At 43.8% G+C, this 16,864-nt stretch overlaps 2 protein-coding genes across 5 annotated transcripts in view; one reads left to right on the top strand and one right to left on the bottom strand.

Annotated features, from left to right (window-relative positions):
- Window positions 1–37: 37 nt before the first annotated feature.
- Window positions 38–15,575, bottom strand: ucmab (upper zone of growth plate and cartilage matrix associated b). The gene is given in 5 exon segments (XM_061676461.1): window positions 38–73; window positions 75–151; window positions 946–1,044; window positions 2,913–3,020; window positions 15,488–15,575. Coding segments are annotated over 5 exon segments (408 nt in total).
- Window positions 3,637–16,864, top strand: part of LOC133402837 (cyclin-dependent kinase 17-like) — a 31,264-nt gene continuing 18,036 nt past the window's right edge. For 2 of the 4 annotated variants that reach the window (XM_061677026.1, XM_061677025.1), the window contains exon 1: window positions 3,637–4,005. The gene's annotated coding sequence lies outside the window, so the exon portion shown is untranslated. The remainder of the gene's footprint in view (window positions 4,006–16,864) is intronic. The other 2 variants (XM_061677028.1, XM_061677027.1) reach the window with 1 other exon arrangement.

Raw genomic sequence — 16,864 nt, 5'->3', positions numbered from 1 at the left:
CGGATAAGAAGGCTTGTCATACGAGCGGTCCACAGCCTCAGATGGTGTGCAGGTTGTACTCATAAAGGGGGGGGGGGTTTGTTCATCCCGTCGTAGTGGAACTCTCGCCACTGCTCCATGCTCTCGCGGCTCCTCTCGCTCTCGTTTTGTTCTGCGACGTGATTGGAGAGCAGGCAACCGGTGAGAGGCCGCTACTTTTTTTTTTTTTTTTTTTTTTTTTTACCAAAGTAGACGTACAGATAACAGTTGTGCCTTGAGACGCAAGTTTAATTTGTTCCGTGACCACGCTTTTAACGGGGAAACACGTCGCAAATCGATCTTTCTCCGTTGACATCAGCGTAAACGCCATTAATCTGTTCCAGCCGCCCACCCCCCAAAAAAAACAAAAAAAAAAACAATATTTTTCGCCATGACTGTAGCTCGCGTTGGCTCTACTTTTAGTCTATGAAAATGTGTTCCCATCGCTTTGCTAACTATGTCGACTAACCAGCAACAACAAAATGCTACATTAGCTAATGATTTAAAAAAAAAAAAAAAAAAAAAAACACTTTCATGTTTCTGTTTCGTTTCCGGTACGTATGATTGGGACAAATGTGAGGCCAACCAGCATTTGAGAGCTTTCATGATGGCAAATCGTTCCCTCGCCAATTGACATTGGCGAGCCGTTGCAAAAATGCTTCCAAAAACTGCTAAGCGTAAACTCTCAAATGCCGATTGGCCCAAATTTCTCCAAATCATGCCTGAAACAAAATAGGAAAAAAAAGGAATTGTATAATGACTTTTGGGACACCTCGTACACCTTCCTTGTAGGTGATGATGACATGAGACCGAGGACCTTTTTTTCTACTTAAGTGCAGTCCCAAAGTATTTGTTACTTTGTTACTCCCCATCACTGGTGAGTGGAGGTGTTGTTGTGCTAAAGATGAGCCGGTAGACTCAACCCACCATCGTCCACCTCTTCTGCGTAGCTCTCAAACTCGTTCCTCTTCTCCTCGTGGAACTCTCGCCTGCGCTTGTCTGCGGCCAGAACTTGTCTTTGCTCGGCTGTAAGCCGACGGACGTCAGTTAGATAAGAGACACTACAGACAATAAGTATATGAATACAAGTATCGTTACTCACGTTTTAACCAATTCATCAACTACATTTTCAAACTGACTTTGTAGACAGGATATGGATTAGGGGCCATAGGACAGAGCCCTGGGGTACCCCTGTGGATGAACATAGTTCCTCTGATGTGTACCCTTTAACTCGCTAAGTTCTGTTCGTTAAAACAAATCAAGATCCCAGGTCAAACGATTCAAATGTAGACTTTCCCTTTCCCAATATTATGTAGGTATGCACTTTTTAAAATAATCATGACCCCATATAAATGAATTATCACCTCATATAATTACATATACACAACAAATTGATGGATAGCTAGTTTTTTAAATCAAAAGCCTTTAAAAACATGTTTTTTTCCAACTCGTATTAATAAACATAGTACTTTGCTGCCATCTGGTAAGAGGCAATCTAAAAGTTTGGGGAGGGGGGGGGGGGGCAGCACAAGATGGTGAAAATATTCTGTGGGGTGGCCAAGTTTTTGTTGATGCGCCAGAAAACCCCTGGCCACCCTGTAGCTCCGCCCCTGCATGAAGCTCCTCGACTCACTTCAACATAGTTAATGGCGCCAAAGGAATATTTTTATGTTAGACAGTGGTTTGACCTGAGCAAAAACAAAAAACAGCAAATGGGAGGATATGTCCCCCCCGATTGCCGATTGAAAAGTACATTCGCGCAATGGAGCGGCTGGAACGTTCTCGCTGCTGTAGGCCGCATCTCACACCCAGACGCTCACACGCAGACTAACCGACCAACTGCTCCCGATGTCGCTCACTAAGGCACGCCCCTTAAAGGCACACATCCATCACAATATGTGCAGTATAATTATTACACTTTAAAACCATTTTTTTCCCTTTGTTGTTTTTTAAAAAAAATATTTAAATTATCTATTGTTCTTCACAGTGCATATATGCATATATATATATATATATATACACACACACACACATCATTGAATACAAATGGTGGAGCAATATACGTAGGCAGACAATATAACAGCACTCACAGGCATATATTCTTTATCCACTGCAAAATTGGACTTCGACAGAACAGATGAGTAACTTTTGACCGTCTCCATGTAGATATGCACGTCTGTATTATACTGCCCCCAGGTGGCCAAGGTGCACACACCAGAAGGAGCAGCACAATGTCCATTCAATTGAAGCGAATGTGGCAAAAACTGTTTTTATTCTTAACATTCTTTTTTTTTTTTTTTTTTTTTTTTTTACATCATTACTGTATGTTTTTGTAAAATACAATATGATAGAGTGCCATTTTTCTTATTAAAACACATTACAAAAATGTGTTTTTTTGGAGGGAGTATGGAACAGATTGCCGACATTTCAAACCATTTCACACTGAACTTTTTTTTTAATGTATTTATTTATTTTTTACCTTGAATCAATTAAAGGTGTTTCTTTATTTTGGCATCTCTGCCTTGAAAATGTTACTTTAAAAAAGCAAAAGTATGTCAAAATAAATAATATTTAAAAAATTTTTATGTGTTATAGTAACAGTTGTTCCGTAACATCTACGCTGATTTATATTAACCTATCTATGGCATTTTGTATCATATGTTTGCATTAAGCAAGTGGTCTTTGATTAGACAAAATTGATGCGGTTTGGTTGAACCGTACAGTATATAGAAATATACAATGTTGAATTGTCTTTGTTTTTTTTGTTCATCAGGGAGTGACAAATAAACAGCTTGAAGCAAGCACGCGTTACTCCTATTTGGAAAACTGAGCGAGCGAGAGTCTTGTTTTTTTTTTTATTTCTTTCTTTTTTGATATTACATCCCATTTCTTACTGTCGTAACAGTCGAGGCGAGCCTCGGTCTCGTCCTGGACCCGACTCCCGAAGGTCTTGCGAGGCCTTCCCCGGGACCGGCCGACGACTGATGGAATCCAGCGCTCATCTGCGAGTCGTCAACGTCGTCGATGTGATGATAAGGAGATGAACTTTGTAGAAGAAATACCTTCAATTCATTTTTTGACGCCATGGAGTACGTTCAAGTGTGTTTTAGTACGTTGAAACCTACTTCTCTTTTTTTTTTCTTGTAATGTTCAGTTGTTGTTTTTTTTAAATCAGAATATGCGGCTGAGTCTGGAACGTATCGCCCCGTTCCACTCATGAGTTCCATAGGAGAGCGGCTTTTCCCGTCTTGATTGTATCGTGATGTGAGAACCAGTTGGAACTTGGAGATGGAGTCTGACCGGTTAAGCGACATTGAAACACAATCGCAATGAACCTCTATCCTTTTAATATCAAAAGACTGAAAGAGAAACAGTTTTGTTTTAAAGAAACACTTTGTGCATTTCTCTCGCTCTCGCTCTTTTACTACTACTAAATCTACTGATAGCTTTGATGAGGGGTTATGTCTAAATAATTGAGTCTGTGTACTTTGCGTATGTTTATGTGTCGTTGGAGGACTTCCAGGTTTCTATCAACAGGGGTCCCTGTGGCGCCAGGTTTGACGTTTCCCCCGCTTCCTGTTTGTTCCTCAGTGGACCTCCGAGTGGCGCTGTCGCCCCCGCACGCCCCAAAAGGAAAAATACAAAAATAAAAACAACCGAAGAGGACTCGGCTCGGCTCGGCTCGGGCTCGGGCTCGGGCTCCGGCTCCAAGCTGCTAATCGTAATCGTCGGTCGGATCCCCTCGGCGTGTCCCAACTGTCATGGTCCCCGCTCGGGAGGAAAAAACAACACGGCTGGACCGCGTCACACAAGCGGGGTTTTAAAAGCCCGAGGACCATGTTACCGGGCGCCATCACTTCTCCAATGTGAAACAGCTCAGCCGAAGAAGAAGAAGAAGACGACGACGACGAACAAGTTGGTGCTTAGTACCCACCACGAAAGACGGCGGTGTCCGGCCCGAGTTCGGGGCAACGTTCATCGTTTCTGGTGAGTGTAAACCACAACAGTCCAGCCACCGTTAGCGCCTCGCAACCATGCGGAAAATGTGTTTACTCTTCCACTATTCGTGCTTTTGTCTCTTTTAACCGGTCAATGGCCGCATTCAAAACAACCCGGCTGGCTTCAAGCTGCTTTAACTTCAGCTCCGCTAGAATGGAGTCTCCGAACATTTATTAAACCGAGGTACATCTTTGACATGAGGGGGGGACAAAAAACTTGCGGCGCCAAACAAAACCCCAAAAAGTGGAGGAGCACTTTTTGCTCGTCAATAAACGTCGCTGGCATGGAGCGCTGAAAAACGGGGTGCACTGATACTTACACTTTTTTATCCGAGAATGAGAGCAAATACTTTGAGTGTACAACCCTCGATAATGCATTCAACTTTGCAATAGTGATGAAAATGTCTTATTTGAATCAAATGGTGTCCAAAACCACACTCCTTCCTTGTACATGGCATAGGTTTCATTCAAATATGACACATTGTCATTAATGACGTTTTAAGCAAGCTGTGTCTCTGGGAACGGTCTTGCCACACATCCCACCTAAATGTAGCCTTTTACACAAGCGATTTCTCTTATATGCTCACCATTCAAAACAGTACATCCAGCCAAGTTTTGACTCAATTGAAAACTGAGTTTAATTCCAGTTGACTTCTGAAATCTTTAACTTCCAATTGCATTGTGACATGCTGTGAATTTTGCACATCTCTGTTGGGACATTGTTACATTATTTCCGTAGTCAATGTTGTAGCTTCTTCACTCTGCGTTATTTCTAGAACTGCTGTTGATTACTACATGCTCGAGGACTCTCGGCACCATTTGCACAATTGGCATTTTATCGCAATTATCGCACCACTAGTCACTTTATATTGCTTTAAATTGGGTCATTTGCACAATTGGCATTGTATCAGTGGTACTGTCCGTACTTTTTTTTTTTTTTTAAATTGTATATGTTGTCACAGTGGCTGTTTTTCATACTAGTGTGGCTCCAGCTACCGGAGGCAAAGCCCTTTTGTGTTTTTTGCATACCAGGCCCAAAAAAAAAAAAAAGCTGATTCTAACTGATGTAGACCACTGCTGTGTGTGAACTACAAAATATAGTGAGCGAAAAGAAATACACGGCTGCTTCTCGATAATACCCCGAGTTACCGGTACTTTCCTTGGTGACCGAACTCGGGAAAGTTGCCGCCGGCCTAACGGCCCGCTGCCACAACTTGCAGCTCCGTCACCGTCCTTGCGGAGCTTGTGATCTGTTTTTTTTGCGCGCGCATAATTACCAGTTGGCCAACAAAGTGTTGTCGTAAAGTATCTCCACACAGCTGACGTGACTCGTACTCCAGCTGCCTGGAACTTCAATGTCAGGCTGGTAAAGTGGTATGAGTGTGTCAAATCAGAGTACTTTTCCAAGTCTGAGTACAAGTACAGACGTACAGCATCAGCACCCTACTGATATCGGTATTTGTGCATCCCTAATTATTTGTAGTCAATAAATAAATTATGGACACATGTAGTGAAATTGGATCATTTCCCGGCACACCCGATGATCTCTCACGCCGCGCGGAGCTTCGAGCTCTAAAAACAGGATGGGATGCCTCTTGGATGTCTGGCTTCGCTTCTCGGCGTGTGTCGTCTTGTTTTACGTTCTCGCCGAACATTCACTGAGCCACGTTGGGAAGAAGCCTCCTCAGCCAAGTGCCTGGAGCAAAATGCAAACTGTTGAACATAGAAACATACAAACAGCGCCAGAGTTGGCAAAGGTACTCGCACTGTACTTGAGTAGAAGTATAGACACTTGTATTTCAAGAGAAAAACATCGCTGGTCAAAGTAAAGTACTGATTCAACTCTTTTACTTCAACAAACATCAAGAAAACATGAAGAGTACAAAATCTGAACTCTACTTCAGTACAGCAAGGCCGTATTAGCTGCCTCAGCTGTTTTAGACAAGCCTGCGCGAGAGCAATACAAGGCTGGCAACAGCTGGCGGGTGATTCCCAAGAAAACGTTCATCCTAACTTGTGTGGCCGCACGAGCATTTCCGTCGTTTATTGTCGTCTCTGCTACCGGTTTAGGAAAACTGTCAACTCGGGACTGACTGTACGGTACTCATTCACACGGCCAAAACAACGAGTGACATCACAAAGTAACGATGAACGGACACGCAATGTTCGGCAGGATACAAACACAGGGATTTTTACCATCTTGACCCATTTTCTAAATTTAAGATACGCTAAAATGTATCTGCTCTACTCCAGAGGACCAACACAGTCCACCACACACACAAGAATAATCGACGAACAATAGCAAGTCTCCTCCCCCCCAAACCAGATGTCTGTTGTAGTACAAATTTCAAACATAAATATGACGAAATTACCCCATGCTTTCTTTTTACTCTTAAATATCTTGAGTTGTATCCACCTATATCGATTAAGCCATTTTACCTCACTGCGCACATTTTTTGGACGTCAAGTTAACATTTGGTCAGAATAGGGATACACCCCTAGATGTATTATCAAATTGCATTTCGCTGCCGAGGCTGCTGCAGCAACACGCTGTCACTTCGTTATTGTACAGTATATCAGAATAGCAATATATAGTGCCAAGACTTAATGAGATTGAAGACTGCCTGAAGAGAATACTTGGGTTCCTGTAAGTAAAGAAGAATGGGGGGAAGAAAAAAAAAAGATGTCACTACTTTGTCACTTGAAACTATTCAGAGAGAGGCTTTCCGACAACTGGCTCACGCGTAAGTCTAATTACCACTTAGGCTTTACACGATCAGGATTTTTGGGGCCGAACAGCGAGTTTAAAAAAGCGACAACCGATCACAAGATGGAGCAATGTGTCTATTTAAATGACTCGTTCATTCACTGTATATACTTGTGGACTTAATTGCTCAAAAAATTCTATTTACCATAAATAATGTGTCTTTGTTCACCTGTTTAGCATAGTTACAGATAGAACAAATGGATGGTCTTCTATTAGATGGCAGGAAGTACATATAGTAATTAATGTATCCACTTTTTGTTTGTTGGTGCGCCGTGAGATTTTTCAATTGTAAAATATGTGCCTTGGCACCATAAAGGTTGGAAATCACTAGGCTTTACACGATCAGGATTTTTGGGACCGATCAGCAAGTTTAACAAAAACACGATAACCAATCACAAGATGGAGCACTGTGTCTGTTGACATGACTTGTTCATTTATTGTATATATTTGTGTACTGTATACTGTATCCATCCATCCATTTTCTGTACAGCTTATCCTCACAAGGGTTGCGGGTGTGCTGGAGCCCGTCCGGCTCGACTGATTCTCTAGCATTTTAGACAAAAGTTAAAACACCAATGACCTCTCTGGGCCATTCAAGGATTGTTGAGGTCAAATCGACATTACGTGACAGAAATAATGGGTGATAACTTACTGTCATTCAATTACTTTATTGCAATTCAATTACTTTAATAAATACTGTTAATGACTTGCTTACTGTCCCAGCTACATGGACGGGTGTTGTCCAGAGTTCGAGTCCGTTTGCCTGTCTTTTGCGGAGGCGATCAATGACGTCGTTGATGGGGTCGGCGAATTATGACATTAAAGCCGATCTGCCGATCAGCGTGAAATGCTAATTATCGGCCGATACCGATCAGGCCGATCAGATCGGTGTAAAGTCTAGTACCACTGTATTTAAATTTTTGTTCAGGATTATATTAAACCTTGCATGGACAGTAATGTCATGCAATAACGTCATAATGCTTATTAGGTGTCCTATCAGATTGTTCGCTACTACTACTACTACTCCCAAGTCTGCGCCAATTAAAACTGATTCAAATCATGGTAATCATTAGATTGTGCAGGTGTTTTCCCAACTAGAAAGTGGCACTTTCTGTTGGAGCAACAGGTGCATAGCGTTTGCTCTGCAAGAGGCCACAGAGTTGTTCGAGGGCGTGCGCTGCCTCGACGTGGGTCGTTTCCTGGGTGAGGGCCTTGTGGGACATCGCTGGCCGGGTAACCTGACCTGCTGCGAAACAACTGCGGCCACGCAGCGCCGTTTCCCACCCACCCACATGGCGTCTCGGCGGAGATCCGATTAGGGTCCCGTATGCCAACCTAGGGGAAGGTTTTTCACGGAAGTGTCGCTCAAAAATTTTCAGACAGCCCAAATGAAGAATATACATGACTCACAAAAGGTTGAGGATAGGCTTTGACTTTGTAGAACGTTAGGATGGCAACCTTGAGTGCACAGAAATAATCCCGGCTCCTCACATGCATATTTTGTATTGATAGTATGTATAAAGCTTTAATATATATAAAAATAGTAAACATTATGTGGTCGCTACTTAGGCAGCGTTTTGTCTATCGCGGGGGGGGGGCGCTTTGGAACGTAACCACCGTGCCAAATATTGAAAGTTCCTCCTCCAACTTTTTTGTGAGTCACGTACTGCAAGGTGTGTTTTCCCCTGCCTGTGTCACGTCTGGCCAAGACAGCTGTCTGAAGGTTAATGTGTCAGTGCTCTCCAGGGACCAGCTACTATGTCACAGGCACCGCTCGGGTCTATACATAGCCATGAATACAAACTCTTCCCCTTTTCTTCCCTGGCGGCATTAACCCGACAGCGCCGAGCGGCATGCGGCCCCACCTCCCTGTCAAACAAATGCTTGACAAGTTTGTCCGCTTCCACTCCCCGACTCTGGGTCTGGGTTTGGGAGTGTCCGGACGGTGCCCCTCCAGAACCCTCACTCATCCCAGCCCGGCCGGCCGATCGAGCCGTACGCTAATAAGCGCATATCTTGCGTGTCATCTCTATGAGCGTCTGAAACAGCTGAGGGACCAATATCGACTTTTCCCATCACTCTTTGGGCACTTGCAGCGTTCATGTTTCGCATACGTTTGGAAGGTTGTTGTTAAAACGGGATATACAGTGTTCCCTGGCATATTCACAATTTGCCACTCGAGGATTACATTTATTGTTTTTTTTTTTTTTTTTTTTAAGTCCATCCTTTGTTCTTTGCTGAATGGCTCAAACCCATGGCTGAAGTGTGCAGTTTTTTGCTTTGCTTGTCAAATTTGGCGGTGGTTACCTCAGCCTAATTTCGGGCCATCTCGGCTCTAAAAGCTCTGACATCATGTAAAGCTTTATCTGACCGGTGTGACACTCGTTAGGCGTTATTTTGAACTGCATTCATGATAGCAAGCGACGCTGACTTCGCGCTGCATTGGAAAACGGTTGGAAATTTCTCCTTTAGGCATTGAAGACAAAGAATAACAATTTGAATGGAGTTTTAAACGGGTTTCTTTTGTACCCCAAAACATCTGATTTCTCAGGCAAAAAAAACCAACATCTTAAATGAGCATTAGAGAACGGTACCGGCTGGTACTTTATGCCCAACGTGGCAGCATTTCTCTTAAGAGTTTAGCTAATTGCTTTCTGCTTGAAAACGTCACCTCGGGCTGAATGTTTGGTGAGCTTCTCGACATATAAACATCAGTGCGGTGTTACCATAAAGGCTGCAGAGCTCCGTTTGTGGTCGCTCTTTGTTATGGGAACTGCTAAAGCGATAACCACAGCTTGCCGCGTGGCCTCCTAACTAGATATCGGCCTGACTCGTTCCCTTTTAACGGCGATGAAAGGCCGCGAGGCCCTACTGAGTTTGCTGGTGGAGCCGTGCGCAGAAAGTGGGGGCGGGGGGTTGCTCTAATAGTGCTGCTGGCCCATGGTAATGCTCTGTTCTGCTCTCCAGCTGATTTAACTCGGATCCGATGAGCCTACGCCTGAGTGATTAGCTCCACAGCGAGCACAGCCCCTGTCCGTGACGCCTTACTGTTATTTTCTATTTGGTTATGTCTAGAAAACATGGAAAATTACTTATATTCATTTCTAACTTTGCTTTTGTGTCCAGCATAATATTTATGAACTGTACCTATGCTCATTGGGACAAAGTGGCAAATTTGAACTCCGATTTGCCCAAAGTACATACAAAACAACGCGATGCAATAGTAGCATTTATTTATTCTGGGTTTACACAAGTGAGACAATAGAAAGATTAGAAATGAGTAGTTTTCCACGCTCTACGCTTATACTGTAGGTTACTTTCACGAATCAGCCTCCAAATCTAGTCTCCCATCGTGTTTTCATTATACGACCCTTGGTAGCGGCGTTCAAAGTCCAATGTTGCGGACTCCTTATCTAGAGCTCTGGTGAATTGTTGAATCAGGCCCAGTTTGAAGTGAAGTGGAGGAAACGGTAGCTTTCTGGGCTCCAACAATGGCTCCCATTTGACATTGCGCTTCCCCGCGCTAAACTCGGTCCGCTGTGGCCAGTTCCGTGCCACGGTGTCCCAAAGGCAAAGATAACAAGGAAACTTGGTAAAACCGCCTTGGAGACCCATCCAGAAAGCCACCATTTTAAAGTCTCCCATAGCCCCGCAACAGGACTCTTGATAATTCAAGGCATCTAACAAGATCTAGAGAGTACTTTTTAGTTCGAGTCTTGATAAATTTGCCACAGACGTAGCAAAATACGCCTGCCAGATGCTTACAACCTCTTGATGCCATGCGCGACGAATGCCGATAGTAATGACGAGTGACGATCGACTCGTCTGCACTGTGACGGCTAGAAGTAAACTGATCTGTTGAGCGGACGTTATGCTGCCATCTACGTTGCCAGAATGTTCTAGAAGTTGATGGAACGTCTCGGATCATTTCGAAGGGTCTTGAAACTTCTAGAAAACTCTTTACATTTTTCCATTACCAAATTAGTGCGTAATCTGTCTGGAATGCAAGGGAAAGTCGGTTGCTTTCAAAACATTGCTGCCCAGGTCAGAAAAAAACAAAGTTTAAAGGGAATAATTATGATTTGCTTCTTTTTCCAGATGAAAGCAAATGGGGAAATAACGTTCACTGACCAAAGACAGAAAAATGTTAAAATTCTGTTACGCAGTGGGAGGGGATTGGAAGACACTTCTATCACTGCCAACGCTGTTTGGTAAGCAAGTTTAAGTCTTTGCAAACAAACAGGATTGTGTGGTCACGTTTTACTACGTTATGCAATCTTTGCGAAAGAGATTAGTGCTAAATCATTTGAGATTTTTCGAGGCCTTCTGTGGCTGTGTTTAGTAAGTGAGGGTGCCGTCCTCCCTTGCAACTCTCTCGCCGTGGTCATCCGAAGGTTCAGTGTCGGCCGACCGTCTAACACGGCGTTTACCAACATTTGTCGAGCCAAGGCACATATTTTACGAAGGAAAATGTCAGTGTATTATTGTTTTTATTTGAATTTCTTTATATTCATGGCCTGCAAGAGAGCATGAAAATGAGAAAAGGCCTACTCTAAACCGGTCTGCGGTGCAAGAAAAGGTTTGGGAACACTGGTTTCTTGAATAGGACAAACAGTCAAATACAAAATGAGAACACTCACAAGGAGCTGCTGTAGGCCACTACTCACCGCCAGATGCTTACAAGCAGACTAACTGGCCAACCTGACGCCTGCTTCTGGTGTCATTCACTAGGCCACGTCCCTTACTACAATTACCATTACACTTTCTAAAACCAGTTTGTTTCTTTACATTCTCTTTTTGTATTATGTATTTATACAATACAGTGTGATTTTCATTTATTAACCCCCCCCCCCCCCCCCCAAAAAAAAACAATATAGTAAATATATATATTTTTTCTTTTTCTTTTGGGGGCCGGAACAAATTGTCTGTGCAGTTCATTTCAATGGGGAAAATTGACTTTCTAACCACACACAAATGTAAGCTTTCCTGAGCAGGGATCTTGTTTTCATGACACACCTGTTCCCTCCCGCTGTTCACCAGTAAAGCATCTGTTTGACCAGGTCATGTCCTCGCCGCCGACCGGTCGTGTCGGGTCACATGAGAGGGCTTAGAGAGGAGTGAGCCTGTCGCTCAAGCTGTCGTAACCATAGCAGCAGTATTAATCAGCGCGCCTGTCCAATCTCCTTGCCCGGGAGATTTGCGGAGCTGCGGCATATCCCTGGCCTGGCGTCCCGTCGGCCTGTTGGCCGACGCTCAGAAACGCATCACCGCACACCTGCCTGTCAGCCCTGACAGGTGATATGCTTAAAAGCGGGGGGTTGGGGGGACCTTTAGGATTGAAGTTGGAAAAAGCAAATATGGCGGAGGCTTTTAGGGCGTCTGACAGTAGTGTGAAGTCATGCAATACTAATACTTTCAGGGTTTTTCTTGGCTCCAATTCAGGCAGACGATGTACCATCCTGGTCATTAGCTCACCTCACTGGCTCAAACAAACACTTTTTCTGGGGCGTATTTTCAGATATTTCATCGTTCTTTAAGATTTTGTTTTTCCACTCCTCGCCACCTCAGTGTTCAAAACAAATCTGAGGTGTAATGCTCATTTAAGATATTTCCCCCCCTGAGAAGTCAGATGCACCTGGTTATAAAAGAAACCATATTTACCTGTTTGACAAACCCCAAACTGGTTTGACACATTTGCAGTCGGAAACAATATTCAATCATCATTCACGGATCTTCTCCTCTTCTTCAACGGTATGAGTGACTTCCTCCAACTGTACGCACGCACTGCAAGTAGAGTTGAAAATGAAACTAAGCTCGTTGGTCATATAATGACAGTTTTTTCATAAAGTTTACGGCTGAAGGTTGCCCGAAATTAGGCAAAGGAGGCTGCCTCCCTATTTGATATGGAAAAAAAAAAAAAAACCTTTGTTACTGTACTTCGGTAGATTTTTTTTCAGGTATCTGTTTTTTTCCTCATGACTTATTATTTGAAAACACATGCATCTACTTTTCAACTCCTTCCTTTAATATAGACTAGTTACCTTTTTCAATCTTTGTGGATGACGATTTGACGTAAAAAGCTGTCAACCGCGGATGAGATCTCGAATGAGTTAAATTAGGACTGCAGTGATCAAATATATTTAGAATTGAGTATTGCATTGATTATCCCACCTATTACGTATGTGCCTCACATGCACATGAGGCGCAGGTATTATTTTTGTCCGCTTGGGGTCGTCATCCGAGGTCGTTCTGCTTTAGTATCTGTGACTTCGAGTATGTATGGTTAGCAAAAGTGGGGCCTGGCCCGGTGAGTGACGTGGGCGTCGGCAGACGAGAGGGTAGAGTTGGCTGGCTGCGAAGATTTTGCATCAACCTTTTTTGTAATTGAATAATTGTTGCAGCCCCACCCAGTAAAAATTCACTTTTTAATTTTGTACTTGAGTACACGTCAAAATCTGTACTTTTTATGTTTTACTTTGATGCTTACCACAGTAATATCTCTACTTTTACTTTTTCCACCTCCGCCATCTGACTATTGTGTTCCTGCGTTCGGGAAGTTTCACCGAAGTTGACTTGCAGCAGAGTGGGAAGTCGCCGCACTGCGCAGCTCTTGATCTCCTCCTCTCTTCCCCCAGTGTGAGTGGAGTCCTTCTAGGTTCTGCGCACAATGCAGTCTTTATGTAAGGCCCTCACGATGAAGCCAGCTCCTCCACTCATGTCCTTATTGTTTTGGCCAGCATGAGAACAGACTGCTCTTGAAAGGAGCCGCGCTGATCTCACCCGTGAATCATGCACCAGTCAGCCATCACGCTCACTAGATGCCTCCCTTGTGAGCTAGGTAGATGGTGGTGTTATTGCACCACCAGTAGTGCTGTTTTGAGTTTACCCTAGTGACGGGCCGTGGATATGGTCCTGGGTCTTCAACGGGGACTTCATCCACATCTTAATACCCCCACCATCATGTCTTAATTATAGAACCAATCAATCCTACGTAGTATAACAGCATGCAATAGTTGAGCAGTTTTGCTCTGACCAACCAATCAAAGGACGGAAAAATCATGGAGGGCCAGCAAACTGGCCCTGTGAGGATGACTTTGAAATGCGATTGATTTAAAAAGAAAAACCCCCAACACCAGTCCCATTGCTAATATAGTTGAAGTTACATGGGCCAGCACTACTGACTGTGGAGGTCCTGGGCAGACTAAATTGACAAAATCCAACATTCACGTACTGTAGGCAGCGCAAATAAAATGAAAAGCTACAAAATGAAGTGAATAGACTGTTAAGAATAAACTAATCCACTTTCCTTGAACACATACTATAATTTAGCTTGTAAATGCAGGTCAGTGCTTTTTGTAGTGTTTAGAGAAGGCCTCGCTGGCACCTGACTGCCCACCACTGGTTTACACAGTCCCGATTGGGGGGGGGGGGGGGGGGGGGGGGTCAAAGAGAGGTTTACGACCTTGCATTTTATACTTTTGGGGGTGGCCCAGACAGCGGTAACCCTGTGGCCAGGACGGCGGCTGTGGCGGAGCAAAATTGGGACAGTTGCCCCTGCTTGGCTTTCCATCCCCGTCGATGCCCTATCGCTGGAGGCTGGTGTGCTGCTGGGTCCTCACAGAGTGATTTCTACACTTGCCCTTCACGCTACAGCGGGAAAATGACAGTCACAACTTGAAGCATATGGCTAATGTCACGCTACAATCTGTTTTATGCTTCAAGCCCCCCCTGCTTGTTTCCTCTGTATCCATCTCACTGTATTAGACTTGGCAGAGGAAGTACTGTGCTGGAAGTTTATTGTGACCACGTAATGGTTAATTTAGGGCATGGGGGTGTTGTACATAAGCTTTCACAAAAAATGAAGTAGTCGCGCCAGTGCACTATATATTTTACAATAAAACCGAACGACATTTATAATTCCATATGTACCCGTGGCTAGAAAGCAAATTATGGAGTCTCTGTTGCCGAAATGCACAAGTATAGTAAGTGATTGGGACGAACCGTCATTGCCAACAGTCTCTTCAACCAGCCCCAATGCCCGTTACCTCCTCTTTGTGGCTTTTTGTTTGTTGACATATTTTTGTGGTTCAATCATAGTAATAATAATAAAGAAACAGTACATTATATTGTATGCGGAGGCGCAAAACCTGATACAGGGTCGTAGTTTTTCTGTTGCGAGAAGCCAGTAGATGTGGAGTGCGCAATTGTTTGGTGTGTGGGTGTGAGTGGCCAACTGTATTTGTTTTTGCTATGGTCCACTTGTAATGCGCCACTCATAAAAATAACGAGAATAAAATGATTGAATGATTTTAAAAGATATATATAAAAAACTTTTGCACTTTCTATTTTGTGTGCGATAAGACTGTTGACCATTATTCTTGATTTACTGAATGTGTGCAGTGTCGCCATTGGACATTTCATAATCTGGCTATGAGAGGTTGGACTCGCCGTCTAAATCCCCATTTGCTATTCGTATCGAGTCAACGAATGAATAACCAATCAGAAAAGAAATCCTTACTCCTTATACTATTCCAAAATAAACACTTCGATAAACAATCGAATTTGATTATTTGAAAACTATCTTTAGCTCCCTGCTTAAGTCCTGGTTGCAGATTTAGTCGCAACAACAGAAAGACAGCGGGCACATTTCCCCTCCAGAAAACGCTGTTGCCAAAATGCTTCTTGTTAGTTTAAAATGGCGTACTTAAACCGTGATCCCCCGCCGTGGCCACGGTCTGTTTTAAGCCGGTCTCTGTGCCGAAAAATGCGTAGTCCACGCTGGCTGCCAACATCTTGTCTCCTACCAGCGAGTTAGCTCGGCCGCTAGTTAGTGGTAGCTCTCGTCAATCATGTGCCACGATGTGTTGAGCGCATCTTCCGTAACTTGATCTAATTCATCTGTCGCGGTCACAGTCTGCCGTGAACATTCGTGCAGCTCCTGCTCATCGGCCCGCGGAGATTCTCGTCTCAGCGGCTCCGTGATTTATGCTATGATAATATGCTACAGCGGCTCAAAATGGCAGCGGAAGTAAACAAAGGACGTGGACGGATGACTTCATTCATTGCAGCTCTTGTCAGAATAAGATTTCGTGATTTCATTTATTTCCAAAATTCTGATTTGGGGTTCTTTTTTTCAACCATTGGAATTCAAGAATTTTATTCAATTTGTTCAATTTTTTCCTAGCCCTACACCTACTTATTCTTTGCTGTCATTGTGTTTTAACTCGATCATCGTTTGACCATTTGGTTATTTAATTCTTTTGCCACTACGTAAAGGAGAAGTCAAATGAGAGAGGATGATAATTTGCTCAGAAAACTTGGATTAGTGCTGTTCAGTTTGATTTCCCCCCCCCCCCCACTTCTGAAACAATGACTATGCCCATGATTTAGGGGCTACAATGCAGAAGTCAAAGAGGTGGGGGGGGGGGGGGCAGGCAGGGAAATGGAAAAACAGTATGCAGCCAGCACCCTGCATTTTCAAAATGGGGGGAAAAAAAAACAACCAAGGTTGCTATGGTAACAAATCCTGAATCCTCACACACTCAGAGCCCTCCGCCCCGTTGTTTCCCCTGTCGCCACCTCTGGCCCAGTCCCAGTGGCTTTGGGGCTCACATCTCGGAGCGGCCTACTTAGCAGGGATCAAGCATCGTGTCCAAAGCCCTGCTCTCAATGCAGCAGTAGGAACACAGGACAGAGACGCTGGTGGCCCAGTAGACCCCCCCCCAGGGGCCCCTGCTTTGGTTTCGCTGCGTTATTGATTAGATTTCAATGTCGCTTGTTCAATTTAAAAGAATCCAGATTTCTGTTAAATGGGGAGAGAGAGACAGAGTGGTTTCGCATTGAAGTGGCTGCTGATAATCTCGTTTATACGATATGTTATACGATATGCTTTCAAAGCAGAGTTCCCCGTATTGCCAGCCGTTTTTAGAGCATTTTGAGTTATCTTTCAAGCGCTAAAGAATATTGTTCTGTAACTCTATAAGCGCCAAACCCACCAAAAGAAATGGTCGAGTCTCTTCTTCACCCCAAAGAGTGAATGTCTACATGGGTTGGTTTCACCCAAAACACTGGTTCCCGACCA

This window comes from Phycodurus eques, chromosome 5, assembly GCF_024500275.1.
Source record: "Phycodurus eques isolate BA_2022a chromosome 5, UOR_Pequ_1.1, whole genome shotgun sequence".
In the NCBI taxonomy this organism is placed as follows: domain Eukaryota; kingdom Metazoa; phylum Chordata; class Actinopteri; order Syngnathiformes; family Syngnathidae; genus Phycodurus; species Phycodurus eques.
This window is presented reverse-complemented; position numbering and strand designations above follow the sequence as displayed.